This window comes from Phalacrocorax aristotelis, chromosome 12 (assembly GCF_949628215.1).
Source record: "Phalacrocorax aristotelis chromosome 12, bGulAri2.1, whole genome shotgun sequence".
Classification (NCBI taxonomy): domain Eukaryota; kingdom Metazoa; phylum Chordata; class Aves; order Suliformes; family Phalacrocoracidae; genus Phalacrocorax; species Phalacrocorax aristotelis.
This window is the reverse complement of record NC_134287.1, coordinates 11,072,773-11,099,751: the sequence shown is the minus strand read 5'-3', so window position 1 is coordinate 11,099,751 and position 26,979 is coordinate 11,072,773. Positions and strand designations below refer to the sequence as shown.

The following is a 26,979-nucleotide window of genomic DNA, read 5'->3' as shown; positions in this document are numbered from 1 at the left end:
GATTTACTGTGATGATTTCAGCCATCTGAACATCAGTGTCCCTGGAAAGCTTACATCCTATATATTGCTGGTCTGGAAACACAGAGGTATTTGCCGAGTTGTTTGGATTGCTCCCTGTTCTTAATTAAAGGCTGATCTGAACTTTATTAAAACTTAAATTGCTGTATGTCAAAGACATATTACTTGGCATGGAAGAAACTACTTTGCCATGAAAGGGAAAACATTGACATCAGAGAGATAGATTGACAGTAGTTTGTTGTTGTTATTATGTTTTTATTTTTGCTGCAATTGAAAAAGCAGGTCTAGAAACGGCTTTTGAATGTGAAGGGGGGAAAATACCTCCTGTAATGGTAAAGTTCTTGATTAGGTGACCTCAAAGCGCTTTATAAAAGTCATTATTAAATCTTCCAAAATATTTTCTTTAATTTTCAGAAATGAAAGTTTTCCTTAGTTACAGTTAGGTTTTCCTAAAATTTCAAATAAAAATATATATAGGATCTTCTACTTAAGGAAAAATACAGCTCACCACTGAAGTTTTAAAAGTGGATGCATTTCTATCCACAAAGCTAAACTGTTTTCTTACCCTTGCCATCTTCTATCTCCCTCTCTCTTCTTTGACACTGTTCAAGAGAAAGGGCGATGAGAAAAAGAGGTGAATTTTTAGCTGTCATATTTTAAAGTAGATTTCAACATATGCAAGCCTACTGTTTACCAAAAAGCCATTGTAATTAGTTTCTCCATTTCCTTCCAAGGTTTTACAGAAGAGAAGCTGAGGGATATAGGGGTTTTTGTTGGGAATATAATGCAGAATAAGAAGTAGATCTCAAGGCTTCTTACATCTCATATTTCTTAAAATACATTCAAATCATTTTTCTGATCAACCCAAAGCTTTAGAATCAGCTTCTTTCCTTCTCAGTCATTCTCACAGGCATTCATCTTTCTCTTCCCTGCCAATCCACTGCCACTAAACATTAAAAAAAGAAATTTGTCAAGGTTTGCAGATAAAGATTCAGATTGTTTGCGTTTTATGCAAGAACCCTGAAGTGGTGTCATGAAAAAGCAGATCACAGTTCAAAACAGGGGTCCAAAGTCCTCCTTGTCAGAAAAGGGGACTGACCAAGTCCATCAAGCAAGGAAAGGAAGGGAAATATGATGAATCTGGAAAAAAAATTATAGGTCTGACTGCCTCTCTGTGCTTCCATATTAGAAATCTAAAGTTTAATAAAGAAAAAGAAAGACAGAACCAAGTGATCCTTCCGAGAATTATCTGATGGCAGCATTTATGGTGAGCAGCTGTTTCTAAGTGCTCTATAACAGTAACATTTGTATATCATTCCACAAAGACATGTCAAAGTATTTATAATACCTGTAAAACGCTTTTTGGCTGACCTTTCTCAGTCTGGTTTGGTATTTATCATGGAAAGATTTTCTGAAATGATTGACATATTTGGATATTGTTTGTGCAACCAGACTAGGAGAAGGTGTCACGTTGTTTGGAGGAGAAGGACAGGAGGAAAGGGAGAATTGCAGGTTTCCATGGTACAAGTAACTTGTGCTATTTTAAATCATTCAGTCCTGCAAGAGAAGTCTGGACATGTTTGAGCACTTTTCTGGTGCCAAATTGAACAAGGTCTCTAGAGATGGCTACTGGTAAGTGGGAAGAGAATAACCTTCTAACATAATATCAAGGAAGCAACTGTGTATCTGTTGTCAGACTAGGCTGATATCAGACTGCTGCGTTATGCCGTACATTTGGTGTCCACCACAAGTTTAAGAAGGTAAAACGCAGCCTACCCACACTGCAGAATTTTATTACCTGGGAGTGCCATGAAGAGCTAGATGATGAGTTTTCAGCCATGGCAGGTTGTTGAGTGAAACAGTACAGTTATCCCTCAGGTAATACCAGTTGTGTCCCATGTCACACAGCTCTGCATTGCCTCTGCCAATAACAGGCACCGCAGCCACTTTTCAGCTACCCCAGGTGTGTCCCTTTGAGACTGGAGGAAGCAAAAGTCCAAGTCACCATCTCAGAAGTGATACAGGCTTCTTCAGATTAATTTCTTTATTATATTTGTGATTTACTGTGATTCATGACTGTTTGTCTTTGTCCTCAGTTATTCAGTTCAGTGGAGTTTGGCAGAAGATGGCTGCTTCTTCACGAGGGAGTTGCACCAAACAGGTTCTACTGGTAAGAGCAAAAACCTCTTCCTGATTTCCTACACACAGCTCTCCCATATGTGCAGAGGTGTTGAAACGGGGGCTTGAAGGCAGTGCGGCTGAATTGAGTCTGCACTGCCGATTTGTTGAAACCAGTTTAGAACTGGTATGAGCAGGGCATTATTCCTCTTGTTATGTGTTTATGCAGCACTTGAAAATGGGGTCTTTGATCTAAGAGATATGCACAACTGGAATATACTGAGTCTGAAGAAAACATTGATTTGGGAGGGGAGAGTTCTGCAATTTCCTGTGGACATTTGAGTTAGAACACAACTCTCTTCAGCATAAGCTTGTTTGCCTTTGCACCAAATATGAAGAGATCAGTCTGGTCCTGCTGCCAGTGAGGGCCAACGATTGAAATCTTGAGCCTTTGAGGATACTAGCGTTTCTGCTATGGGTAACAGTGGACATTGTCCAGTGACTGGCATTACGCTTTTAACTGCTGTTAGACCTACTTCAGTCCTCGAAAGTCAGCAAGTTAATGACCATTGAACTAGGCATACACAATTCTTCACTATAATCTTAAATCACTCTGCAATATTGCTTCTAAGCAGCCATGCAAGATTTCCGGTCAGATTTCAAGCTGTATGAATCAGCCCTGTGTAAGTTCCTCTTGCTGAATCTCTGAATGTCAGTCGGTTACAGCAATGGCAAAACATTTGCAAGTTTGGTGCCAAAATTACCTTAAAGAAGTATCATAGCTCTTTGTCACTGATGCAAGCTTAACTCTTTGCTGCATTAAATTATGTGATACAATTTGTATCTAAATTCACTTTGGGCCATAGCCTACATGGTTATGATAGAATATGAGCATCTCACAGTTTTTAATATGTGGGATGTCTATAATGGATGATTTGACTTCAGATTCAAACACTTACAGTGGCCACAAACACTGAAGAATAACCCTCGGATGTACTTCCAAACTTTATTCTTCAGTTCTTCACTACTAGCAAATTTCTTTGTATTTTGAGTCTCATCTCCTTCAGTTTTAGTCATCACAGATTTACCCAGTGATTCTGGTGTACTGATTCTCTTCTCATGATTCTGATTGCAGGCAGATCTCTTTGCATTTGCTTTCCATAGCAATGACTTGCATATGCAGTTTAAAGCTCTGTAACCACTCTTGCAGTAAAATACTTATCTGAAACACCTCCACGCTGTCACGAAATAGCAATTAATGTAACTTTGACTTACGTGGAAAAGAAAGCTGAGGAACAAAGGAGACATGGGACTGTTTTCCTGCAAATATGGTTGTCATAGTCTAAATCAAAGATAAGTTAAATTTTTTATATTTTGGCTTACTTCTCTTTTTGCTTACACTGGTATAAATCTGCAAGACTTCTCATCGGCGCTTTATGGAGGCAGTAGTCCACCTGTGAGCAGAAGTTGGCTTGTGTCCTGTGAATCTAGCATTTAAAAGAAAAGTTTTTTATAAAACTGTCATCTTGAAATCAGGAGGAGCTGAACCAGATCATTAAAACAAGACCCCCATGGAAGCTTCTAAATTACAAATTTGTGCCAAAACCACAGGTTTAGAACGTATCAAGATTCAGGAGTGGTCCAGTCAAATATTTTAATTTATGAAAGAAATAAGAGCTCTTGGTCAAATTTACTTCTAAAGTTGAATTTACATTTCGTCTGCAAAGGATATACCAGAGATTTTGTTTGCTGCTCCTACGTTTTAATCCTTCTCAGAACCTCTGCTAGCTGAAGCTTTTGCAAACTGAATTCCATTTTTAACTTAAACTTGTTTTTGTGTGAGTGTCTGTATAGACAGGCATATACATATCACTCCTATTTCTATCCTACAGGACTCCTAACAGGGTTTCAAAATGTCAGATGCAAACACACAGTCCCACACATCTCTTGTTTTTTTTCTGGGCTAATAGAAGCAGAAAATCCTAGAAATCTGGGGACCCACTCTTTGAGACATCCAACAGAATTGTACTCACTTAGGAGGGTCAGAGAGCTGGAAAGAATGTCCCTGTTCCCTGGATCCCTGTGTCCTGTACTTCACTTCAAACCTTTTGAAGTTTTCCATCGTTACTTACAGTAGTTGTTTATTGTGAATTGAGCTGATGGATGCCTGCAATAAGAATAATGATGAAAATGGTCATTTTCCCTTTCCGTGGAGCTCAAACTTTGAAGGCCTCTTAGAACCCAACAAATAAGAGAAGTCAGGCTTGGAGCTTCAAAGGCAGAGTAAGTTGAAAAGATGAAAAGATGTTCCAACCACCCATCTAATTCCCTACAGCCATAAACAAAACATGAAACTGCAAGCCTGTATTTTCACCTTGAACAAAATGTCCCTTGCATAACACATCTTAGTATAAACTAGACTGTACTTCTGCTATCAAAAGTAAAAATAATACAACTTGCGGAGGCAGCGTTACATTCATTCTGACTTATTTATTAGGACCATCATGACCTTGGAAAAAAAATACTGTTAGCTGCAGTTATATGGACACCGTGTGTCCTCAAAACCATCCATAGTAGAAAACAGAGCTGTGCGTGTGTAACTGAGAATGTGTACACCACAGAAAGGAACACTGGGTTTTTCTATGCATTTCCATTTCTGTGCAGCCAAGTACCTAAGGACAAAATAGACACTGAAGTGCTGAATCATAAGGTCAGCCCTTTGCACTCGGAGCGCGGCCACTGCTGACTCCCCGTGCAAGAAAAACAAAAGGGAACTGGGACATAAGAGGGTGTGGATGTACAGTTGAAATCCAAACTCATACAGCAACATCTCTACAGCCAGTGCTGATGCACAAGTTGGGTAGAGCCTTGCTCATTGCCCTGTGGTTGGTTGGTTGGTTTGCTTGTTAACTTACACATTTTGGCTTGGAAATGCGCCGAGTCTAATCAACCTGGAAAGTCAGAAGAGTGACTTCCAGTTATTCTTAAGACCAGGAATGAATAGTGAAGAAAAATGTCCTGAAGTCATGACTTTTCAAGGAAAGCAGCCTGTGAGGATACTCCCTCCTGTTCCTGGTGCTTTCCCTAAATCAAATGGTTTTGAAGGGATCAGCCAGGGCACAGCTGTATTGCGGAGAGAATGAGGGCTATAATATCTGTGGAGAATGAGGGCTATATTCTGATATCTAAGGAAGTCTGAGGTGTTGCTTTAATGCAGACTGCTTCCAGGACTATCTAAATTGCGATTTTCTAAGATCAGGAAAACACAAAGAAACGTCTTTGGCATCAGGCCTTCTTGAAGCTGCATTTACTTAACGCTGCTTCTTTTGACAGGGAAGGAACATCTGGAAGACTTTAAAGTCTTTTAAACAGATTTGAATGGTTGGTAAAAGCAAAGATGCATTTTTCTGATTGCTCACTGACATTTTAATTGCCATTTTACTCTGTCATGGGGTCTTGTAAATAGTTTGTGTGTCACTCTGTCTTTGAATTAACACCACTGAGCTTGCTAGTTTTAGTCTTGAGAAGGTTCTGCCTGCAAATGCTGTCAGAGAAACTGTGGTGTCTTTTACAGCTGCATTTCTTATATCTATTTCCAAGAGAATTTTCTTTTTTATTTCCTTATTTTTGGCTGCTCTGTGAAACACCCCCTTCTACTGCCACCCCAGAGAAATTTAAACCCCTGAAGAACAATATTAAAGCAATATGGTGATGCCTACTGCATAACTCTGAGAAAACACTCTGTGTAGAGACAACTCAGCTCCTTGTAGCTCATATGTATTTTGTATTCTTGTACCCTCTGTTTCATTAAGAGGAGTCATTAACATGAAAATAGAATCTTTGTTTATTCAGAGCTCCTCTGTTCCCCTTTTCATTCTTCCACCTGCAGCTCTAAGTGCTGCCCTGACATCCAGGCTTGTGATGAAAGCGGTTGTAATGTCACTTTGTGGAGGAGGATATCAGATGGGGATGAGCATATAAACTCAAACCTTTAAAATGAGAGGTGACTGGAGTCGTCTTATCTGAAAGAGAAAAACCAAACCAAAACCCAAAACAAAACCCAACAAACTGAAATGTAGTTTAAAAAAAATCCCCAAAAACTAAAACAAAAGGAGAAAAAGGAATCTATAATTCTCTACCACATTAAAAAGTTGTAAGGACACATTTGTGCTGAGTAGGCTTTAGTGATGGCTTCTGTAAAACTGACGCCACTAATAATTCGTATAATTCAGCTATTTTATCACATATCTGCATAATCTGGGTATGAGAGAGTGGTATACTGAGGAAGGCATAATCGACTAGGAGAGTCAACCATAGATTACGTGTCTGGTGGAAACATAAAAGAATCCACACTGCATACAACCCCAAGGCACTACCGTTCTGCACTATATCCACAGTTTCCATGTTTGTTATTACTTCTCTGGCAGGTTCTTGAGATTTTGCTGTTAAATGTACTGTGACAGAAAAATGCACGAAAGTTATCGCGGTGCTTAGTAATTCTGGAACTGTGCTCTATGAAAATATCCTGATTACTAGGAAGGAGTACTCTGAGCAATATTAGTTCAGCAGGGTAATACAGAAACAGCAAGTTAATATACCATGCTTGTTGTTGATAGCACAGTGTTTACTAATGTAGTTGGCATTAGGGGAAGGGAATGCAGTAGAGGCTAGTTAGAAGAGTTGGGTAAATGCTTTATCGAAATACTTCTGAGCTTATTTTTGTGATACTTGGCCATTTTCAGTGTACATCCCTATGGTGGAATTTTGCTGGCAAAGATGCTGATTTGTAGTGAATAAAAATGTGAACACAATTGGTGAATCAGTCATATTGGGAATTACTTTACATTTTTTTTCTTGCTTTTTTGAAGGGGTCCAGTCATCCTGTCACAGTTCAATAGTGATACCGTGTGGCTTGCAAATACAGACATTCATGACCAGTAGTTGCAAAATAAAACTAGTCAAAGTGCATATAGTTCAATATGGTCAAAATATATATGCAGAGATTGCTCATTAAAAGCTAGATTTTTATTCTGGTCCTCAGATCAAGTCATGCCTTCAACCAGAAATTATTTTCTGAAAGTCAGTAAGTCAAGATATCTCAATTAAAGCTGGCCCTAAAAAAATAAAAATAAGAGGTTAAAAAGCTCATTAAAATGTCTGCAGAATGTAATTTTTTTTAATTGAAATGAAACATTTTCTGAAAAGATTCTCAGCTAATCTTAATCATAACATAACCTTGAAAAACTTAGAGGTGAAAAAGAAGAAATAAAGCCAAATAATAAAAGTGTCTTAAAAATTAGCATAAAATGAACAATAGTAAAACTCAGCTGGTAAATTTTATCAAAATTGTATCACCAAGTTATAGTCATTAACCATATCAGTGCTATTGATTTTTATTTTTTTTTTTGCTTATTTGAGTATTACACCCAGACAAGCAAGTAGAAGGTACAAAAGAAATGCTTCAAGAAGATCAGAGCGCTTTGATAGCGAGAGGGCTGGAACACCTCTCCTGTGAAGAAAGGCTGAGAGTCTTGGGGTTGTTCAGCCTGGAGAAGAGAAGGCTCCAGGGAGACCTTATGGTGGCCTTTCAGTACTTAAAGGAGGCTTATGAAAAAAATTGAGAAGCTCTACTGGTGCAGGGACTGTAGTCATAGGACAAGGGGTAACAGTTTTAAACTTAAAGAGAGTACGTTTATATTAGATATGAGGAAGAAATTCTTTACTATGAGGGTGGTGAGACACTTGCCCAGATAAGTTGTGAATGCCCCATCCCTGGAAGTGTTCAAGGTCAGGATGGATGGGGCTTTGAACAACCAGATGTAGTGAAAGATGTCCCTGCCCGTGGCAGGTGGTTGGACTAGATTATCTTTAAAGGTCCATTCCACATCAAACCATTTTTATGATTCTAAGATGACTGTCTTAATTAGACAAAAAAATACAGCTCCAGGTTTTCGTGCACTAAATAGGTGTAACAGACTGATTAGAAATGAAAGCATATCATAGTATATCTCATTTCCAACAGGGCCATATGTCCATGATGTTAATGATTCCCTGAAGAAATTGCAGGAGATATGTCAGTGTGGTAAAAGATGTTGCTATGTCTCCACTCTGTCTAGCTTTTTTCTGAGTATGAGAAGGAGAAGAAAGTGGATGCAAACATTGTAAAAAAGCAGCCAACCAATCTTTTGCCTCAAACAATACAAAGATATACATGCACAATGAAAGGGAGAAAAAGATAAACTGGTAAGCAGCTGGGAGGACAGATGAGTAGATGGGGCTATATTTGTGCTCCTTTTATGAGCAATGGCAAAGAGAGTTAATCTTTGAAATAGAATTATAGAGTATATATCTTTTCCAGAGGAGGCTAGAGACTATATTTTAAAAGCTCTGTGAAAAAAGTGTCAAAGCCCTGTTAAAAACTTCATTATATTCAAGAAGTTGGTGCAAGCTGGGTGAACTGTCCCAGTGTTCTTGTCAGATCTTGGCTTGGTGAGATTTGCACGCCTACCCAGGTGGGCTGAGGCAATTTAAATCTGGGCTGTTTACAAATGATGATGTGTGTTGCTGAGCAAGACCTTTTAATCACTGCAGGGCAACTGCTGGAGGCTGATGGGGAAGATGCCAAACAAAGGGAATTGTGACAGCCTGACCAGAAAATGATCTGCTTGATCTAACACACAAGTGATAAGCTGAAGTGTGCTAGAAATTTAATTAAAAATATATGTATTTAATATCTTAAATATGGTGGAGATGGACACATGCCAGAGGGGCACATCACATAGGGACCCATGACAGTTTTCAGGAGATCTGAATTAAGCAACTGATTGATGGGGAATAGCAAAAGTAGTGAATTTTGCTTGATTTCAATTTTCCTTTTTTTCCCTGAATTGAACACAACACGTTTGTTTCCGGTTGAAGTTTGGCTTTGGGAGAAAGTCATACTGAAGGTCCGATCCTCTATAACACAGGCTGTAATTACCTTGCTAATATTTTTAGGCAGCTTCATGGCTGCCAGCCTAAAGATACAGATGAGCTGCAGGCAAGCAACACTGCCAAAGACCAGAGTGAAGAGCAAATCTGCAACCGTGCCTTTCCTTGGCCCTTTCCATGCTGCTGCTGCTAACATTACTGATGGCGAGTAACAGAAAGTAGAGCACTTTGTCACCATTCAGTGCCCCTGACATTTGCCATTTCCTCACCAGAAAGGTCAGTGTTACAGCCTGCCCAGATAGAGCGCGAGGAAGCACACTCTCAGATGGCAGTGTTCATTAAAGATCCCACTGGCTTTTTGATGGATTTAGTGAAAACCTCTGCTTTCAGTTTGCAGACAGCTGGACCCTGATGTAGCTTTATCTTTCTGGTACAAATGAAGGCTGAAATATCTCAGATTTATTTTGGGAATTATGATTTTATTCTTGTCTGGCTTCCAGACATACATACTTGCCAGCCCCGTGTGGGTCAGCAAGGACAGAAAAAAGACATGCAGCATCCTCTTTCTGTTGCTGTTAAAAGCTCATTTAGACTCTTTGGGTTTATGATAAGTTTTAGTTCTTAAGAAACTGAGATACAAAATTCTTATCTATCTCCCCTGGACAAGGCTGAGAAAATTGCCCAAAGTCACACAGCAGAGGTTGATAACGCTCTGGTCCTCTGAGTCTGTAATAACCGCATCCTCTGGTCCCAGTACTCTCTTGAGAGAACTTGTTACTCATAATCAAATAAAAATTTGTCAGAGCATAATATAACTCCTCAGTCCCAAATCCTTAGTTTGGCACCAGGTGAGAGAAAACCGTTCTCAATCCTATTTGATTATCACGGGGGCTCTAAATATGGGGATAAAACAGTAACTTCTCCTAAAAGTCGTAACTGAATAGGATCTTGACCATGTACCTGTCTCTGCCCCCTTCCTCCCCTTAGAACCTTGTCCTTCATTTGTGAGTAGGGAGGAGAGGTATGTTCACCTGAGTTAGCCTTTGGGACTGAGAGGCACCAGTCTGATTGATGCATTTGGTGTGGTTTTGTTTTCCCAGTTCAGCTGATTTATCTTAAAAAGTCATGCAGAGATACTTTATAAATGAGTATAGACTCCTACGAGTTTCAACTTCTCTCCCATCATCCACTTCTCCCCGTTAAAGATCTGCAGAAGTAGGCAGGCATCCATATACCTGATTCAGAATCTTGATCTGGGGGTTGTTCCGTAGCAGAAGCCTGCAGTGCTGTGTAGTACCCAGGAACATGTCAGTCTTCAACGGGCAGTAGACTAAGAAGCTGATTTCTCTGTATGCACCTATAAAGGGCAGCCCTTAAGAGGGTGAGGCAGCTGCATAGTAAGGTTAGCTGTGGATTTCTCTAGACCTATGCCAGGAAGGTTTCACTGCTATTTTCTGTTGGATGTTTAATGAGCAGCATACTGTGTTACCAGCGTTGACTTTGCACTCTTGCTGTAAATTACCTCCTGGCCTCCTCCGGAGTATATTGATTGGGCCACAACACTATAAGATGCCAGAAACATGTGTCTTAACATGGTGTGAAATCGTGATCCTATTAGACTGTACCAGCACAGAAGCAGTAAATCAGGTAGGTTTGGTCCATTATCACAGAATCATAGAATGGTTTGAATTGGAAAGGACCTTTACAGGTCATCTAGTCCAAGCCCTCTGCAGTGAGCAGGGACATCTTCAACTAGATCAGGTTGCTCAGAGCCCCGTCCAGTCTGACCTTGAATGTTTCCAGGGATGGGACACACACAACCTTTCTGGGCAGCCCATGCCAGTGCTTCACTACCTTCATTGTAAAGATTTTTTTCCTTATATCCAGTCTAAATTTGTCCTCCTTTAGTTTAGAACCATTACCCCTTGTCCTGTCACAACAGGCCTTGCTAAAGAGATTGTCCCCATCCTTCCTATAGTTCCCCTTTAAGTACTGAAAGGCCACAATAAGGTCTCCCTGGAGCCTTCTCTTCTCCAGGCTGAACAACCCCTGCTCTCGCAGCCTGTCCTCATAGGAGAGGTGCTCCAGCCCTCAGATAATTTTTGTGGCCTTCCTCTGGCTCCCCTCCAACAGGTCCATGTCCTTCCTGTGCTGAGGCTCCAGAGCTGGATGCAGCACTGCAGGGGGGGTCTCACCAGAGCGGAGCAGAGGGGCAGAATCCCCTCCCTCGACCTGCTGGCCACGCTGCTGGTGATGCAGCCCAGGATATGGCTGGCCTTCTGGGCTGCAAGTGCACATTGTTGGTTCATGTACAGCTTTTCATTCACCAGTACCCCCAAGTCCTTCTCTGCAGGGCTGTTCTCTATCCCTTCATCCCCCAGCCTGTATTGATACGGGGGGTTGCTCTGACCTTGCACGTGGCCTTGTTGAACCTCATGAGATTTTCATGGGCCCACCTCTCCAGCTTGTCTAGGTCTCCTTAGATGACATCCCATCCTTCTGGTGTGTCAACTGCACCACTCAGTTGGGTGTCATTTGCAAACTTGCTAAGGGTGGACATGATACTGCTGTCGAAGTAATTGATGCAGATGTTAAACAGCACTCGTCCCAGTACAGTCCCCTGAGGGACATCATTTGTCACCATTCTCCATCCGGACATTGAGCTGTTGACCATTACCCTCTGGATGTAACTATACAACCAATTCCTCATCCACCAAACAGTCCACCAATCAAATCCATATCTCTCCAATTTAGAGCAGAGGATGTTGTGGAGGATGATGTCAAAGGCCTTGCAGAAGCCCAGATGGATAACATCTGTAGCTCTTCCCTTTTCCACTGATGTAGTCACTCCATCATAGAAGGCTGATCAGGCATGACTTGCCCTTGGTGAAGCCATGCTGGCTGCCTTGGATCACCTCCCTGTCCTCCATGTGCCTTAGCATGGATTCTAGGAGAATCTGTTCCATGATCTTCCCCGGGACAGAGGTGAGGCTGACAGGTCAGTAGTTCCCTGGGTCCTCCTTTCTAGCCTTTTTAAAGATGGGCAAAATGTTTCCCTTCTTCCAGTTCCCAGGGACTTCACCTGACTGCCATGACTTTTCAAATATCATGGAGAGTGGCTTGGTGACTACATCAGGCAATTCCCCCAGGACTCTGGGATGCATCTCGTCAGGTCCCATAGACTTGTGTATGTTCAGGTTCCTCAGGTGGTCATGAACCTGATCTTCCCTTACAGTGGGAGCGCCTTTACCCCCCTGGTCCCCATCTTGTGGCCCATTGACCTGGGAGGGGTGAGGAGAGAGGTTACCAGTGAAGACTGAGGTATTATATCAGGGAGCTGAGTTCAGAGGCTATAACTAGAGGGTACCTTCCTCCTCCTCTCCCTTCAAGCCAGTAAAATGTCTTTAGTTTCCTGCAATATATGAAAAAGAGATGTAGGACAGGAAGACTGTCTTGAAATGAGGCTCTAATCCTGGTAACTGAGTATTATCCAATTAGTTTAGGTCCTTATTTTAAGACATTCCTCCCACCCAGCGTTACCAGCATTAGAAACCTACCGCCCTGATAATTTACATCCATCTATTCTAGAGTTTTAGCTGTTTCCTCTCTCCTCCATGGAGAGCTGTGGTGTTACTGCAGCAGAGGGGAAGGCTTGGTTTGCTACTGTCCTTGAAGCTGTGGGGTACATGGACATCATGGGGTGGAAGGCTGTGGATAGCCCTGCTCTAGGGTTATAAAAAATGGTGGTGAGAGTAGAATTGTGACTCCCTATGGCCTGGAAATCACACCACTACTCCCATTTACCTACTCATCTATTTTAGTGTTAGCAGCAAGAGCTGCCTGTTTTTCTGGGTCAGTGTTGTGAGGTGGCACAACTAGGAGAAGTTGGGCTTTACTCACTGCACTGCTATTTTTCATCAGTTCTAGAGAAAAGGTGACAAACTGAGTACAGCATACTATAGGATGGATCTGGCCCAGTGGCTCACAGTTGAATTGCACAAAATTATATAATTTCATCTAATTGGACAATGTGGGAAAGAATAGTACAGAGATGTAGCAGGGAAAATCTAATTATATTGTTGTCAGGGGAGATTTACTGGCCAGATATAAAGAAATGAAGTGCTGATTTATGCCTGTCTGGAATCTGGCCCTTTGTTTCTAAAACATGTCAGGAGAATATGGTTAAGAGATGTTAAAGGTAGAAAGCAATCTTTAAAGCATGTTCCAGGGATAGTAGAATCTGTAAAATTCCACATAATAGGGACTGAGCTAAAGAATCCACAAGAATTCCCTCCCACACCTAGCTCTCTGGGGCAGATTCACTGACCTCTGCAAGCAAAAAAGGAACAGAGAGTGTCTGCAAAGTCCTCATGGACTTAATATAGTAGTAAAAGAAAAGGAGCCTGGAGGCCTCTCAGGCTGTTTTTGTCTCTGCCACATAACTGTGTGATCTTAGTCAAATCAATGAGGTCCCTGTTCTCTTTACTAATCAGTGGAATTTATCTATAAAGCTGAGAACAAAAATTTTCCTTAACCCCTATTTCTAACTTGGTCTGCTGGTCTTGTGCTTTTCCACAGGTCTGAACAAATCAGTAACATGCAGAGAAGGTTACTTAAAGGTTGATTGTCAAGTACTTTTGTACCTTTGGCCAAAAAGCTCCCTGTTCAGTGCTACATGTTATTACTTTTATGAATGGCAATTAGGATTTAGAGTGTTATATAAGCACCAGTGGAACAAAAAACCTGATGCTACCGAGGACTCCATGGACGTCATGCATTGTTGCTGTCTTCATTCTGTCCTTTAAGACAAAACCAGAAACCTGCCATTCACTAAGTTGGAATAAGCTGTCAGTTTTTTAACGTGAAGTGGCAGGATGCGTCCCAGAGGCAGTGGGGGAGCTGGTTTTGCATTGGCAAGATTTACGATAAGGGATTCGCATGAATGCTGAGGCTAAAGGAAGATAAATCCCCAAAGGCAAATTCTACCAATAATTGAATTACAAAGCCATTATCATGTGCTGAACAGAGCAACTTTATAGCTCTATTGTGACAGGATAAAGCTTGTTAGAATATTTATGTTCATAGGACAACTTTGGCATAAGGATCTCTGAGAGTATGTTCTCTCTTCCACCTGTCTGTTGCAGCTAATTAGTCATTCTCTATAATACAGTATATGTGGAGATGGAGTTGTGCTCAGATGGGCACTGGGAGGAAGGAATGCTGAAGGTCAGGAGTAATTTCAAAATAAAGAACACGTTAAGCACAAAGTCATCTACAGAATGCAGCTACAGTCTAATGTCCAGAAAGAGAATCAGGACAGGTTGCAGGAAGGGGAGAGAGGGTACACAGGCAAATGGGCATTTTTAATGATGAGGGATCAAACTGGATTTTCCAAGTGATGTGTCACTTTTTTGTTTGGTGTTCCATTGCAGCCACTTCTAACCTACTCTGAGCCAGTGTTAATAAGCTCAAAATGGCCAGAACCGTGTGGATTCCATTCCACCCACCTTAGTAGAGTCATGTTGTTATCTGTCATTTGTCTGTCATATTTTGCTGCATGAACAAATCATAACTGTTTCCCTGCAAAAGAAGGTGAGGGATGGCTGTAGGAGTCCTGATTGTTCATTTCCTCTGAGATGCGGGAAAGCTGCACAGCATCTCTGTCCCCATATAAAGGATGAACACCATTTGCTCCGGTTCTGTGGAAAGGACATAGTAGCATTTCTCTTCTTCCAGCCTTTCATTCTGGACCATTTGCATTGAAGATTCTGTAAAATAACATTGGCTTTTATTGCTTAGCTTAAAAGACCTTTGATTTTGGTTCCTGTGAGCCTGTATGATACATATGAAAAGTTTGTCATCAAGTTTCTAGTGCATGTAGTTCCAGACATGGTATGTCTGTGTCTGAAGTCAAGTATCCAAAACCGAAGGCACCCTGAGCTACTTTCTAGAATGCACAAGCCCTTGAGATGGTGCCCTTATTGTCTGGTGCTTTGAGTTCTTTGTTTATGAGAAATGGTGGTTTGAAATTAAATACACCAAATGGAAACTTATGCTTTCTTCACAATGATGTCTTTTTGCAGTTCCGAGTTGTCTGACTGCCTTGCAAGCCTCATGAGTTCCCAGCATCCATAAACAATTGCTTTTGTCCCAGAAGTGAAAAAAGATAGAAGAGGTGGAAACCCCAGGATAACAGGGTCTCTATTGAATTTCCTTGGCTCAGAAGAGCTGACAGGCCAAGGTAGCCAAGGTTTTAGAAATGTTTAAGAGAGATGGCAAGGGTTTGGTCATTACAGAAATATGCCAACTAGCATTTGCTGTGCAACGGGCAGTGCCAGGCCACTTTTGTTTAGTGCAGCCTAGTTCTAAATCAGAGGATGTTTCGGGGTCTGTTCCTTGTGCTGCTTCTCACAGTGGGCGTAGAATCTGCATTCAGAGCAATTGCTGCGCTGCAGCCACTGATACCAATTTGTGAAGCTCTCAAGTGCAGATGACTGCTTAGCAGGCTTGATGGTGATTAAAATTTTAGGAAGCAACCGTGTAATGGGACTGTAGGGGTTCTACGTTTTTCATAATATAAGCATCTTCTGCATAAAGACAGTGGAGTCACTGCGTTGCACTCCCCTTGGCTTTTTTAAATCCTCATTTTCCCCGAAGATTTTTTATCTTTTCTTTTTCCTCTTTTCCTTTTTCTTTTTTCAAAACATCCAGACAATTATACCAACAAAACACAAAAGGTTAATTGCAAAAATACAATAGGCACCATTCAGCAGAAAGTGTTGCAAGCACATCCCTGGTGCACTGAAATTTCAGGGAGTATTACAGAAAGCCTGAGATTAAAGGGACAGACAAAGGGCATGCTGGCATTTTACCATAAAGTGAAAATACAGACTGTGTCAAGAAGAAAAGTTTGTGGATATATGAGTGATTGGTCATTGAGAACAGATCCAGAAAGGGAAGAATAGAATTAAGAAATATGAGAAGAAAGTGCTGCTGGCATAGCTAACAAACGTTGCTTGGAACAGGCCATGGCAAAGTTTTGGACTGCTGTTTATTTTCAGAGAAATTTTTGAGAGAAATCAGTAACTGAGTGGGTCCCAGAGTGCTGCTCATCTGCCCCTGTTCTTTGCAGGGTGCTTGGTTTATAAGCTATCGAATGCACAGCACTCTTCCTTGTTTAGCTTGTGAAGTGTACATTGACCAGGTTGCACTGAGCAGGTGCACAAAAGATAATGAAGCAGAGCTGGCAGTTGTATCAAGTTAGAAACATCGAATTTGAGACTTTGGTGTTATATAGGGCAAATCCAGCATGTAGTTTCTTTCTTCTATGTGTGAAGCTTGTGTTTATTGATCGCTTTAGCTTTGGTATAAAAACCTTCAAATCTAGTCATCACTCAGGACTGGAATTTCTTTGTAGCATTACATTTATTCATTTTGTTTCATACTGATGCCATAGGCTTAACTCTGTTATTTAATAATACTCAGGCTTGTAGAAGTGCATTGTCCTCAGCTTTTAAAGATGATCCTTTTCTACCCCAACCAAAAGAAAAAGCCAAGAAAACTCACCAATAGTGTAGTGTTGTGATAGATCTGGTTGACATACTAAAAATTTAAGAATTCTGATGTATATTCCACAGTTCCTAACACCTTGTTTCCAGTAGATGCTTTAAGAACTGATTGTCCTGTGCATGTGAAGGGATATGTCTTGTGTGTGTTCTCAGGTGCAGTGCAACCAAGAGCATGGTACTTATCTTCTGTATATGCTCATTGTGATCAATATTCCATTTCTGAATGTCTTCTAGGCTTTTACATGCAATATAGTAAATAATAAAGCTGAGGTAAACTATATAGAACATTACTCTCCCAGAGAGAAGGCAGCCCAGGACATTCCCTTTCCCCTTCAGTTGCACACATAGTTTATCTGTAATTAATGTTTTTAAATGTAGGTAATAAACATATTTCAGGTCTGTTGTGTTACCTGCATTGGGACCTTTACGTGGTCACATGCGGGTGTCTGTGGTGTAGGTGTCCAGACAAATATGCAATGGATAGAAACAGCCCTTTCTACAATAAAGTTTGGCTTCTCATGAAGTCATATCTAACACCATTCAGATGAACCACAGTGCAAAGCTGCCTGTTTCTCCTCACTGCCTGCAAGAAGGTTGGGTGTGATTAGCTCAGAGTTAAACATCTATAGTGTGTAACTGGTCAAGATGAATCTTACTTTATGTGGCTTTTCAGGTGGTATGGAGGGATGTATAGAGAAATATCAAAGGGCTACCATGGAATAAGACAGCATGACACAAGAAAATGTGACATTAAAAAAAATTCTGGTCAGTAAGCTCTCAGCAGAATCCTGATGCGAGTGCTGTGTTTCTGGATGTCAGCTGTGCACAGCTAATATCGATTTGAGCAGACATGTATTTGTATTTTGCCTGTCCTTTGCAACTGATTGTTCATGTTATCATTTAATAATATGGGTCTGACTGTGACCTTGTGCTGTCACAAGTAAATTAAGCCTATTGTATTTCAAAGCAATAGAACGTGTATTTTCTAAGGTAGGAAGAAAGATCTAGCAGATAGGAAGACCTATCTATAGGAAATGGTTCTTGCCTCTACCTCAGACATCCTGTTTGACTTTAAGAACTCTCTTAGATTCTCTGGGCCTTAGTTTTCATCTTTCTTTGTCATCACATTTCTAATTTGCAGGGGTTAAGAGATATCGAAAGAAAGGAAGCCCATGAGTAAATGAATAATGTTTATCACCAGGCATTTTTCAGTCATCCTTGTTCTGTACATACTTGGGACAATTGGTGGCTTAATTCTACCTTGAGTTGATGCTTCTACAGTCCCAATACTGGCTGTTCTAGTGTAAGACTAAGTAATATGCAGGTCACTACAGCTGTAGCCTTCTAACTTTCAGGGCTTGGCGGGTCCAGATATTTATATGCTGCTCTTAAGACATTTAAGAGTTTGATGTAAATTACAACTCATATCACAAGTGAAAACAACAGTGACAATCACGTCCCATCCATCTGTGAGATGTCTCATTCTGAATTAGCTGTCTTTGCCTGAGAAGATGCAATAGAGGTGTTTACTGGGGTCAGAACAGCACTGTGAGGAGGAAACCCACAAATACCTGGCTGTAGACTCACAGGCTAATTAGGGTAAGTTCTTTGCTGGATGAATACCATTGTTGAATGACAAAGTATTCAAATCCGTGGAATATAATCCTTGTTTCTTTGGAGAGGTCACAACCCCATGGGGCTGTGTGAGGTCAGGAGGAGGAATGCACTGACAAAGCTGTACTGTGTCTTCTGCAATAGCCCAGTTCCAGGTGTGCTTAAAGCCTGCTTGAGTAAACAAGAATAAAAAGGAGATATGCCAAATTACAATCTTAGTCCTTCTGCAGTTTTTTAGAGTTGCTTGCAACTGGTATCTATCTATCTTGAACTGAATTGTAACTAACAGGCCTAGCATTTTGACGATAAATCTGCTGACAATAGCAGGTAAAGGAAAAATGCCCTGGGAAAGTACTCCCTTCCCACCCACTTGGTGTCAATTATCAGGAAGCAGAGATTTTAAATGGAAGTTGAATGTTTAGGAGGAAAAGACCTTGCCATAAATGTTATTAAAAATGGGGAAGAGGCGAAAGCAATGCTGGGTCAGTGTCTTTTCTGAAATTCCAGTGCCCAGCAAAGGAGAACTAAAAAATCCAAACCTTTTCTAGCTAGAGAATTGTTATAGACTTTGTCAAGCAAAGCTGAGGATTAATCAGGACACAAATAATCTTGTTATTGTTAACATTTTTATAATGGTTATTAGCACATCATGATTAAGGGTTGGAGCTGCCTCTGATTGCAGTCAGTGGGAACTGAATTAGGGTCTAAATCACTGTTTGAACCTCACTTTTGATTTCCTGAAAAATAACGAGTCTTTGGACAGAACAGCGTCTAATTCGTCTATCACTGGAAATGAATGTTTCTCTTCCCTCATGCATCTATTAACCTGGAGGCCAGGCAGCTAACAAGAAGCTGGTTGTTTAACCCTTAGTCTTAATCTAGTATTATGACTTGGATGATAGGACCAAGACCAGGAGCAAGGCTGATTGTCAGAGACATTGCTGTACAATGGGATTGGCACATACTTGCTGTCAGCACTGCCATAATTCAGACTGTCCATCAAACCACTGGCCATTTGGACTGTCCCAGGGAGTTGTTGAGGCCAGCAGTGCCAGTCCAGGGGAACCTCAACGATGGAAGCAAAGCTTGAGTCTGTAAACCACTTATGTGCAGTGCTCAATGTCTTTATGTTGTTGTTTGTTAACTCAGAGTGAACAAATGGTCATTTTATGAATCAATCTGACATTTATTTTATTAATGAAACATTGTTTTTATAGAATCATAGAATCATAGAATCATTAAGGTTGGAAAAGACCTCTAGATCAGAACTGATAAAATGTCTCAGGATGAAATGGGTTTTTAAAATTTCTTAATTAATGAGGGAATATTGATCATTAAGAGTGTCAATTAAATAAATGTGCATAACACGTCCAATACAAAGGAACTATAATTAGTATGCTGGCAAACACTATTATCCTATCAATTAAGGTCTTCTATATCCCACCCAGAACTGAAATGCATCCTTCTGACCAAACCAGGAGACACATCAAAATGCCAGGCACCAATGAGAACAGAAACAAGTCTCCAGTTGGAAAGAAGTGAAGTAATGGAGTCAGAAATAAAGAACTCATAAGTACAGTGGCATTGATTCAATGAAATGGTAGAATTTCTTTCAAATTTTCAAGTTTATTTTAGGAAAAACTCCGAAGTCCTTCCAAGATGATCCACTCTTACTTATGAGTTTAGATCCAGCTAAACAGGTTCTCTTGTGGAATTAATATTTCAGACATTCATGGTATCTGTTGTTTTTAATGCCTTTGCATCAATCTGTCTTTTACAGGTCTATGATGGGGTCCAGTAGAGAACCTGATCTTGTGCACCTGGAGGCAAAGACAATGGATGGTCGTAAGTACATCAGCTTCTAAATATTGTGGTATTCTGGACTGCCCTCATATTCCTGTAACCACACAATATTATGATGGAAATCTGACATCTCTTTAGTGGTTCACTTATTAAATATGAGGGGTTTGACTGTTTCAAGGCAGGTCAGTCAGAAGAGCAGGGGATAAGCAGTAATTGGAGTTACTATAAACAGCACTTTTCTTTCTCCCTACTTAATTTTTGTTCATGGGAACATGGCATTGGAGAGAAGTTCCCGGGTCACAGAGTCTAGCTGCTGTTGTTTCACACAGTACATAATATCACCTTGTTCATAGCTTTACAGTTTTAACAGACCATGGATACTTTGCTTTAGGTACTATCTTTGAAAATACCTCATTTCTTTTGTATTAGAAACCTTTTAACGACCAGCCTAAGTGTATTCTTCATTGTTATTGCTTGTCCTGTCATTGTCCTTCACTTTCATCAGCTCCTTTCCCTCCCTGATTTGCCTCTAGAGGTGCTTTTCTCCCTTCTGGGAGCCTCCTTTACCTGCAACTCCAAAATATTCTCCTAATTGGCTGTAAATTCTCTCAGGCACCCTAAGCCACCCACTGGCCTTTTCTCATCCCACCATGCTTTATCAAGGTTTATCTTTGAGCTCCACTGCCTTTGCAGATCTTCCTCCCTGGATTTCTTTTCCACAACACTGGATTGCCTCGGGCAGGCATCACACCGCAGGCCTGGCTACCATAGATCTCGTCATTGTAATTCCATATTATTTCCTCTGTAAACAGCAGCTTTGCTACAACCTAAGAAGCAGATTTTTACCATTTGCAATACGTTTTAATGATGCAGTCAATTAATTCCTTTAAAAATGGATAAAATTCTCCCCTGAGTTGTACCTCCAAATGCAGTGGTATCACTTAAAATGGGTATTTTGTCATCGGAAACTTAAAAACTGTCTGAAAAGGTAACTGTAAGGTAATCAGTTTTTTAACTCATTGAAATTTAGCATGAAAGAGAATTTTTTGGAAGATGAGCTTTGAAAAGAAACAGTTATGATAGAAACCATTAAGTTTTAAAGGTCTTTCCTTTTCAAAGTATGCAAGATTAGTAAAAGTGAAAGAATGTATTATCTCTATGTCTTATAATTTGCAATCTCTGATTATTATTTCTCCTCTCAATTTCACTTACCTGAACATGTTGGCAAGGTTGGGAACATGAGGCTTTCTATTTCTCGGGACATGCTAAATGAGGATGAAATATTCTAACAGTACAGTGTCTATTCCGGCACAAAATATTACTGCTCTAAGGCATTAAGGATTTGAGGTCATTGAGATGAAGCACTACAATCAGTGTTTAAGGAGCTATATTCTGGTGATGCTTCTGAAGGATGTTCAGCTCACAGTGGGCAGAGAAAGTGCCATGCTCCAAAAGCCTTGAATGGTCTTGTTTGGGTTCTTAGGCTGTAATATGAACATTTTGCACAGCTATAGTGCATTTCTGCAAAAGACTTCTTGAGTGCTTAACAAATTAGTAAGCTTTATTAAGACTGAGACAGGCTAAGAGTGTGCTCATGGTCCATTATTCTAGTTACCATGATCAACTTGGTGTATTCAGGTCGCTTCGCTACTAAAGCCTTCTTCTAAGTACTAAATCAGTCTCCTTTTCCTGGATGAACTAACTATGACCCTCCAATGGATGAACAAACCTTTCTCCTCTGGAATGAAGCAGGTGTGTAGCTGCCAGTGGGGTGATGGGGTGGAGTGTGCTGAAGTGAGAAACATACATTTTTTTCAAGCTGAGGGTAATGTACAAATAGTTTTTCTTGGGGTTTTTTTGTGGTTTGTTTGTTTTTTTTAGTGTTCTTGCATTTACCTATTTATACTTTGTTTGGAATATCTCTTTTGACAGTTAACCAAGTGTAAAAATTCAATAAAGGGATTAAATTTGAGAAGGTAGACTTGCCAAAACAAGGCAGGGAGAAAGAAGGCAAGAAAGGGAGTGGTGTAGAAACAACCACACAATCTGTACAATAAAATAAAAGGTCTTGAAGCAGAAATATAAGGGCTAAGCAAAAACCTCCTGAACTCAGTAAAAATAAGAAAAACCACCTCATTCTTGTGCTGGTTTCTTTTCCAGCAGAAGCTGAGTAATGCAACTGCAGCTTTAGGTGAGATGAAGTTGAAATGTCAGCAGAGTACGGTGTCAACCCATCTCCCTGGCAGGTTTGTTCAAGAACATCTATCAGCAACAACCTTAGTATTGGGTTTTCCCTGCTAGAACACCAATAACTCTTTATCTCTGCTGCCTGATTATGGTCTGCCTGTGCATCTTATTTATTGTGTTTATATACATAATGTAAAAGGTTTACAAGGACTAAAATAGGAGTCTCTTAGCTTGCATAAATCAGTATACCTTCAGTGGCATGTTGATTTATACCATCTGAAGATCTGGCTAGCAATGTTGTACCTGAGTGCACATTCTCCCTACTTTCTTTTTCCCTCAGGATCCAGAAAAATCTGGACTGCTTCTGAATGCATTGTGTCTCATCAAACTAGGGTACAGGTAGTGATGAACAATCTGAGTGCACACTGTGCAATTTTGTTGTATTGATAGAGACAGATTTGCAGGTCTAATCGTTGCCATTTATGTTGTTAATCCTGTCGTGTAAATTTTGGAGAGCACCAGACAAATTTTCATCTCATCAAATGTGATGGTTTTGTTATTTTCTAAAGGCTTCAGGCCCAATCTGAGTCAAGCTGGGAATGACAGCACAGTAGTAAACCTGATTTTTCTGGTTGGAAGAAGTTCATATGAACCTTATCTCACATTTCCATTTGTATGCTTGGGTGTCCCTGGTGTTCCACTTTGATTTTGGAGCAGGATCAAAGGCAAGCCGGCAAAGTCAGCAGGAATCGCAATATTTTTTTTTGCCTGGTTTCAGGTCAACACCCCAGCGTGACAATTAATCCCCTACAGTTCTTAACCACATGATAAGCTTCTCTCTGTTATGTTCACCACCTTAGTCAGCAGGCAGAATGAGTGGTGGAAGTTAAATCCAGGTTTGCTAAAATGCAGATTGAAGTGCTTTCAGAAGGTGTATAAACTAAATGGCATATGGGTTTTAGTCCTGAAAGATCCTTAATTAATGGGTTTATCTGATTTGAGCTAAGGAGGGTTATCCCAGTAAGGCCTGATTCAAGCTAATTGACATGGGAGGTAATTTTTATTCAGGTGATCCCTACCAAGGAATCTAAAATTAGAAAGATGGATTCCTACGAGGCATTTGGAGACTAACTAGGTACCCACTGGCCCTTGACAGAATGGCAAAGCTGACTCAAAGAATGTCTAAGTGACAGTTCCTATAGATGCAAGTCAAGAAAATTACATAAATTACATTTATGAGATATGCATCCGCTTGTGTAGATAGATGCCAATTAATTTTGAGAAAAGTTTTTAGTCTGTGTATATTTTTTTAAGTGTGGATGAAAGAAGCTAAGGGGTTTCTAATATGCTACCAAAAATTTAGAGAGCTCCTGATATTCAAGTGCTTTTATTTCCCTTGCTTTTCTTCTGCTGTCCTGATTTACACAGCAACTTTTCTTACTGAAAGGTAATTTAGGTGCTGCTGTGGCTGCAGGTAAGACCAAAAACTTACCTGGAGTCAGCAGGCATGCTCTGCTTGCTGATCAACAGGGACTGAGCAGCTGGCCAATAGTGTCTGAATCACAAATTTGTACTAGGACTTTAATTTCTGTTTTCAGAGAACATTGCTAGGAAGAATAAAATCATCACTGCTGTGGAAAAAATGAGTAGGCAACCTAGTCTGACAGTCTTTTGCTAACATAGCTAGAGTGGTAAATTAAGTTCCATAGTGCCCTAAACCTGTGCAGTGATTTTTTTTTTCCTGATCATGATTAGTATTTGTCCCGGAGAATGGCATCAGTTATTTTCTCTAATTGTGTCCTTATGCCAGAAATGGCAGAGGATATGCTTCCCCATGTAAAGAAAGGTTCCTGACTGACATGCAATGAAGAAAGAGTAACAGCAGGATAAAAACAGATTTGTGAGTAGTTAGTAAATGGGATGGCTTCATTTCACTGATCTTCATTACTGGTTAATTTCTTTCCAGTTGCTGAGTCCTGGAGAGTTGTGAATATATTCCCATATCATAAATGTTTCACAAATCAACATTCAGACCAGATGGAAATGGATAAAGAACAGTCATTTTGTGTGTTTCTCAAATAAGGAGTAGAAAGACTAATGTATGGGAGAACGTTTAATTAAACTGTGGTACTGGTACTCATTGCCATGGGAGGTTGTGGATGCTGAAGGTATGCCTGGACTGCCAATGCACCTGGACAAATTCTTGTAATCTTTTCTAAGCCTCTGTTACTAGTCAGTCTTGGAGAGGGGTTACAGGCCTGGATCTTTCAGTGAGATATGTTACTGCCATGTTCTTACAGTTCTTTAGTTACAGGATGCCAGTCATCGTTCAAAAGCAGATACTACCCCTAATGTATAAGCTGCTCAGTAATGAACTGGGATACTCCATAGTAAATCTGGAAGACAAACAAGTCATAGACTGTGTGGATGCTCTGCATAAACTCCTGATTTGTCCTTAGTGGATTTATTTGTAGAGAGAAGGACACATTTCTCAGTGAATTGAAGATGAGAAAAATAAAAATCAGGAGGAAAGATACACTCACAATGAGTGCAGTGAATATTTTCTCTGACCCTCCTTGTAATAAAATGCAAACTTTGACTGGAAAGCAGTGGGTATTATGGTTTGATATGTCATACAAAATAGCTCTCGGCAACAAAGTATCCTGACAAAAGTCCTACTCTGCTTTAGGAAAGGATTTGAAACTCTCCCCTATACTTTTGCAGAGGCTCACCAACCTCCAGTAACCACCAACAACCTTCCGACTCCAACAACTGCAGCAAGAAATGTCTTTAGAACAGGCTAGATGCATTTCCCTTGAGAACATATTAGCATGGAGCTCAAGCTAAACAGAAGACTAAAATATTTCATGGCACATGGTCCCCTCAGCTCTTAACATTTGCTATGTGTTAGCATTTGCAATTCTCTTTCACCACTGAAACAGATTAATTTTGTCAGAGGTTTTCCTTACAAGATGTCTCCTCTATTCTTGGTTCTGTGGCTTTTCTTCCTTCCTCTTTACAAATAGTTGCCATTCCCGAAGAAGAATCCTACTCTAGGTGTCTAAACCTGTCAAAATCAAAGTGTCTGGGGGTGTAAGAGCTGGGAGTTGCTATGTTCTTCTCTCCAGGCACAATGTGACTTTGTTGTTGTATATTAAAAACAGCAGCTGTTGTTGGAGGTGAGGGTTCTGGAATTAAAAAGCATAATGTCCTAATTACCTATGGCAGGGAAAACAGCTGTGCAGGAAAACTAATGAAATTAATTCCAGAGCTTAGCAACTGAATACATTAATTGACATTAATTAATGCTAAATTACAAAGCTCTGCCAATGGAATCACATAAAATGTCCATACGAATCAAATGCCAAAACAAAATCCTTGAGTTAGTGTGAGCACAGCAAAACTTCCCTTAGGAAAAAAAGAGGATCCAGGCACTGCAAGAAGCCTGTTTTCCTTCTTTCTGTCTCCCATAGCAGAGGGAGCTTTTCTTGGTGTGCACATCTTGGAGTTTGGCTGTTTGGGAGATTAGCTTAAGCAATTTCAGTGCTCTGCCCTTCTAGTAGTTATTACTGGCATTTTAGAATTGAAGCTGTGGAGAATTGCCCTGTAAAAGTTCACAGGAATTGCCTTAGTAAACCTTCATCAGTGGTACAATCACTGCTGTACTGAATCTTGTGATCACAGGAGAAATAGACATAGTCCCCATTCCTCCATTAAAACAGGATTGAAAAAACTTTGGTCACCTCTAATGGATGTCAGCCTGGCCTGCTCTTTAAAATCTCTTGTGGGGGAGATTCCTTAATCTTTGCTGGCTGGTCCCAGCAGCACCAGTCCTGTTACCTCCCTGTGCTCTCAGGATAGATAACCTGTTTGCATGGGAAGAGGGACGGCACTGCAGTCTCCTCTTACTGTCTCCCAGGTGGCCGATGTACCTGTGGAAGTAAAAGGAAAAAATAGTGGTGGGGGAAAAAAAGGAAGCAAGGTGGGAAACAGCGGTCTGATCCTATATAGCTCTACGCTGGGCGATTTCATCCCACGTGCAAAAAGCCACCCAGTCTTGCCAACAGCTCAGGAGGAAGTAAGGCCAGCCTTTTCAACTGATGCCACTTTCTTTAAGCTCAGGATTGCCAGACATTTCACCCAGACCCCAGGATGAGAGGAGATGAATGTGGGAGCAGGTATGGAGGGCTGTTCATGATACAATGGATTGAGTTAACAGGAGACGTGGGCATTGGTTGTGTTGCAGGTGGAGAGATGCATCCCTGTTCTCCATCTTATGGCTAGGAGGGGACATGCTGCACCACACAGTAGTATTGGGTGGTGGAAGAGGCTCTGGCACTGTCGTCCCCATTGTTCCTGCTTGCAGAGGGACGGAGGGCTGAACAACTCTGAAAGGGAACTGTCCTGAGCTCACTGGAATGAGCAGGCTGGGAGTTACGTCGTTCCCTGCCCTCTCGTGGCTAATGTGGAAAAAATCATATCCCTCTGAATAGAAATGCATTTTGATCATCCTGTCTGGGCTATAGTAATTAATGTTTTGCAGTGAGCTGCAAAAGCATAAAATGTTATAAACTGCAGTGACTAATAATACTTAGCACTTTATATATTCCAAGAACTCTGCAAATGCTGGGGTAAAATCATCCCTCATCAAACTTTCCCGAAGGTTCGTTACCCTGCTTGTCTGTTTCAAGCAGAAGTCAACTCTCCTTAGAAGCAAGGAAAGAAATGTCAAATGATAGAT

At 40.6% G+C, this 26,979-nt stretch overlaps 1 protein-coding gene across 2 annotated transcripts in view; it reads left to right on the top strand.

Annotated features, from left to right (window-relative positions):
* Window positions 1-26,979, top strand: part of LOC142063605 (VPS10 domain-containing receptor SorCS1-like) — a 307,796-nt gene that overhangs the window by 201,106 nt on the left and 79,711 nt on the right. For both annotated transcript variants that reach the window (XM_075107526.1, XM_075107524.1), the window contains exons 5-6: window positions 2,115-2,188; window positions 20,029-20,093. In XM_075107526.1, coding sequence (XP_074963627.1) covers window positions 2,115-2,188; window positions 20,029-20,093 — 139 coding nt within the window. The remainder of the gene's footprint in view (window positions 1-2,114; window positions 2,189-20,028; window positions 20,094-26,979) is intronic.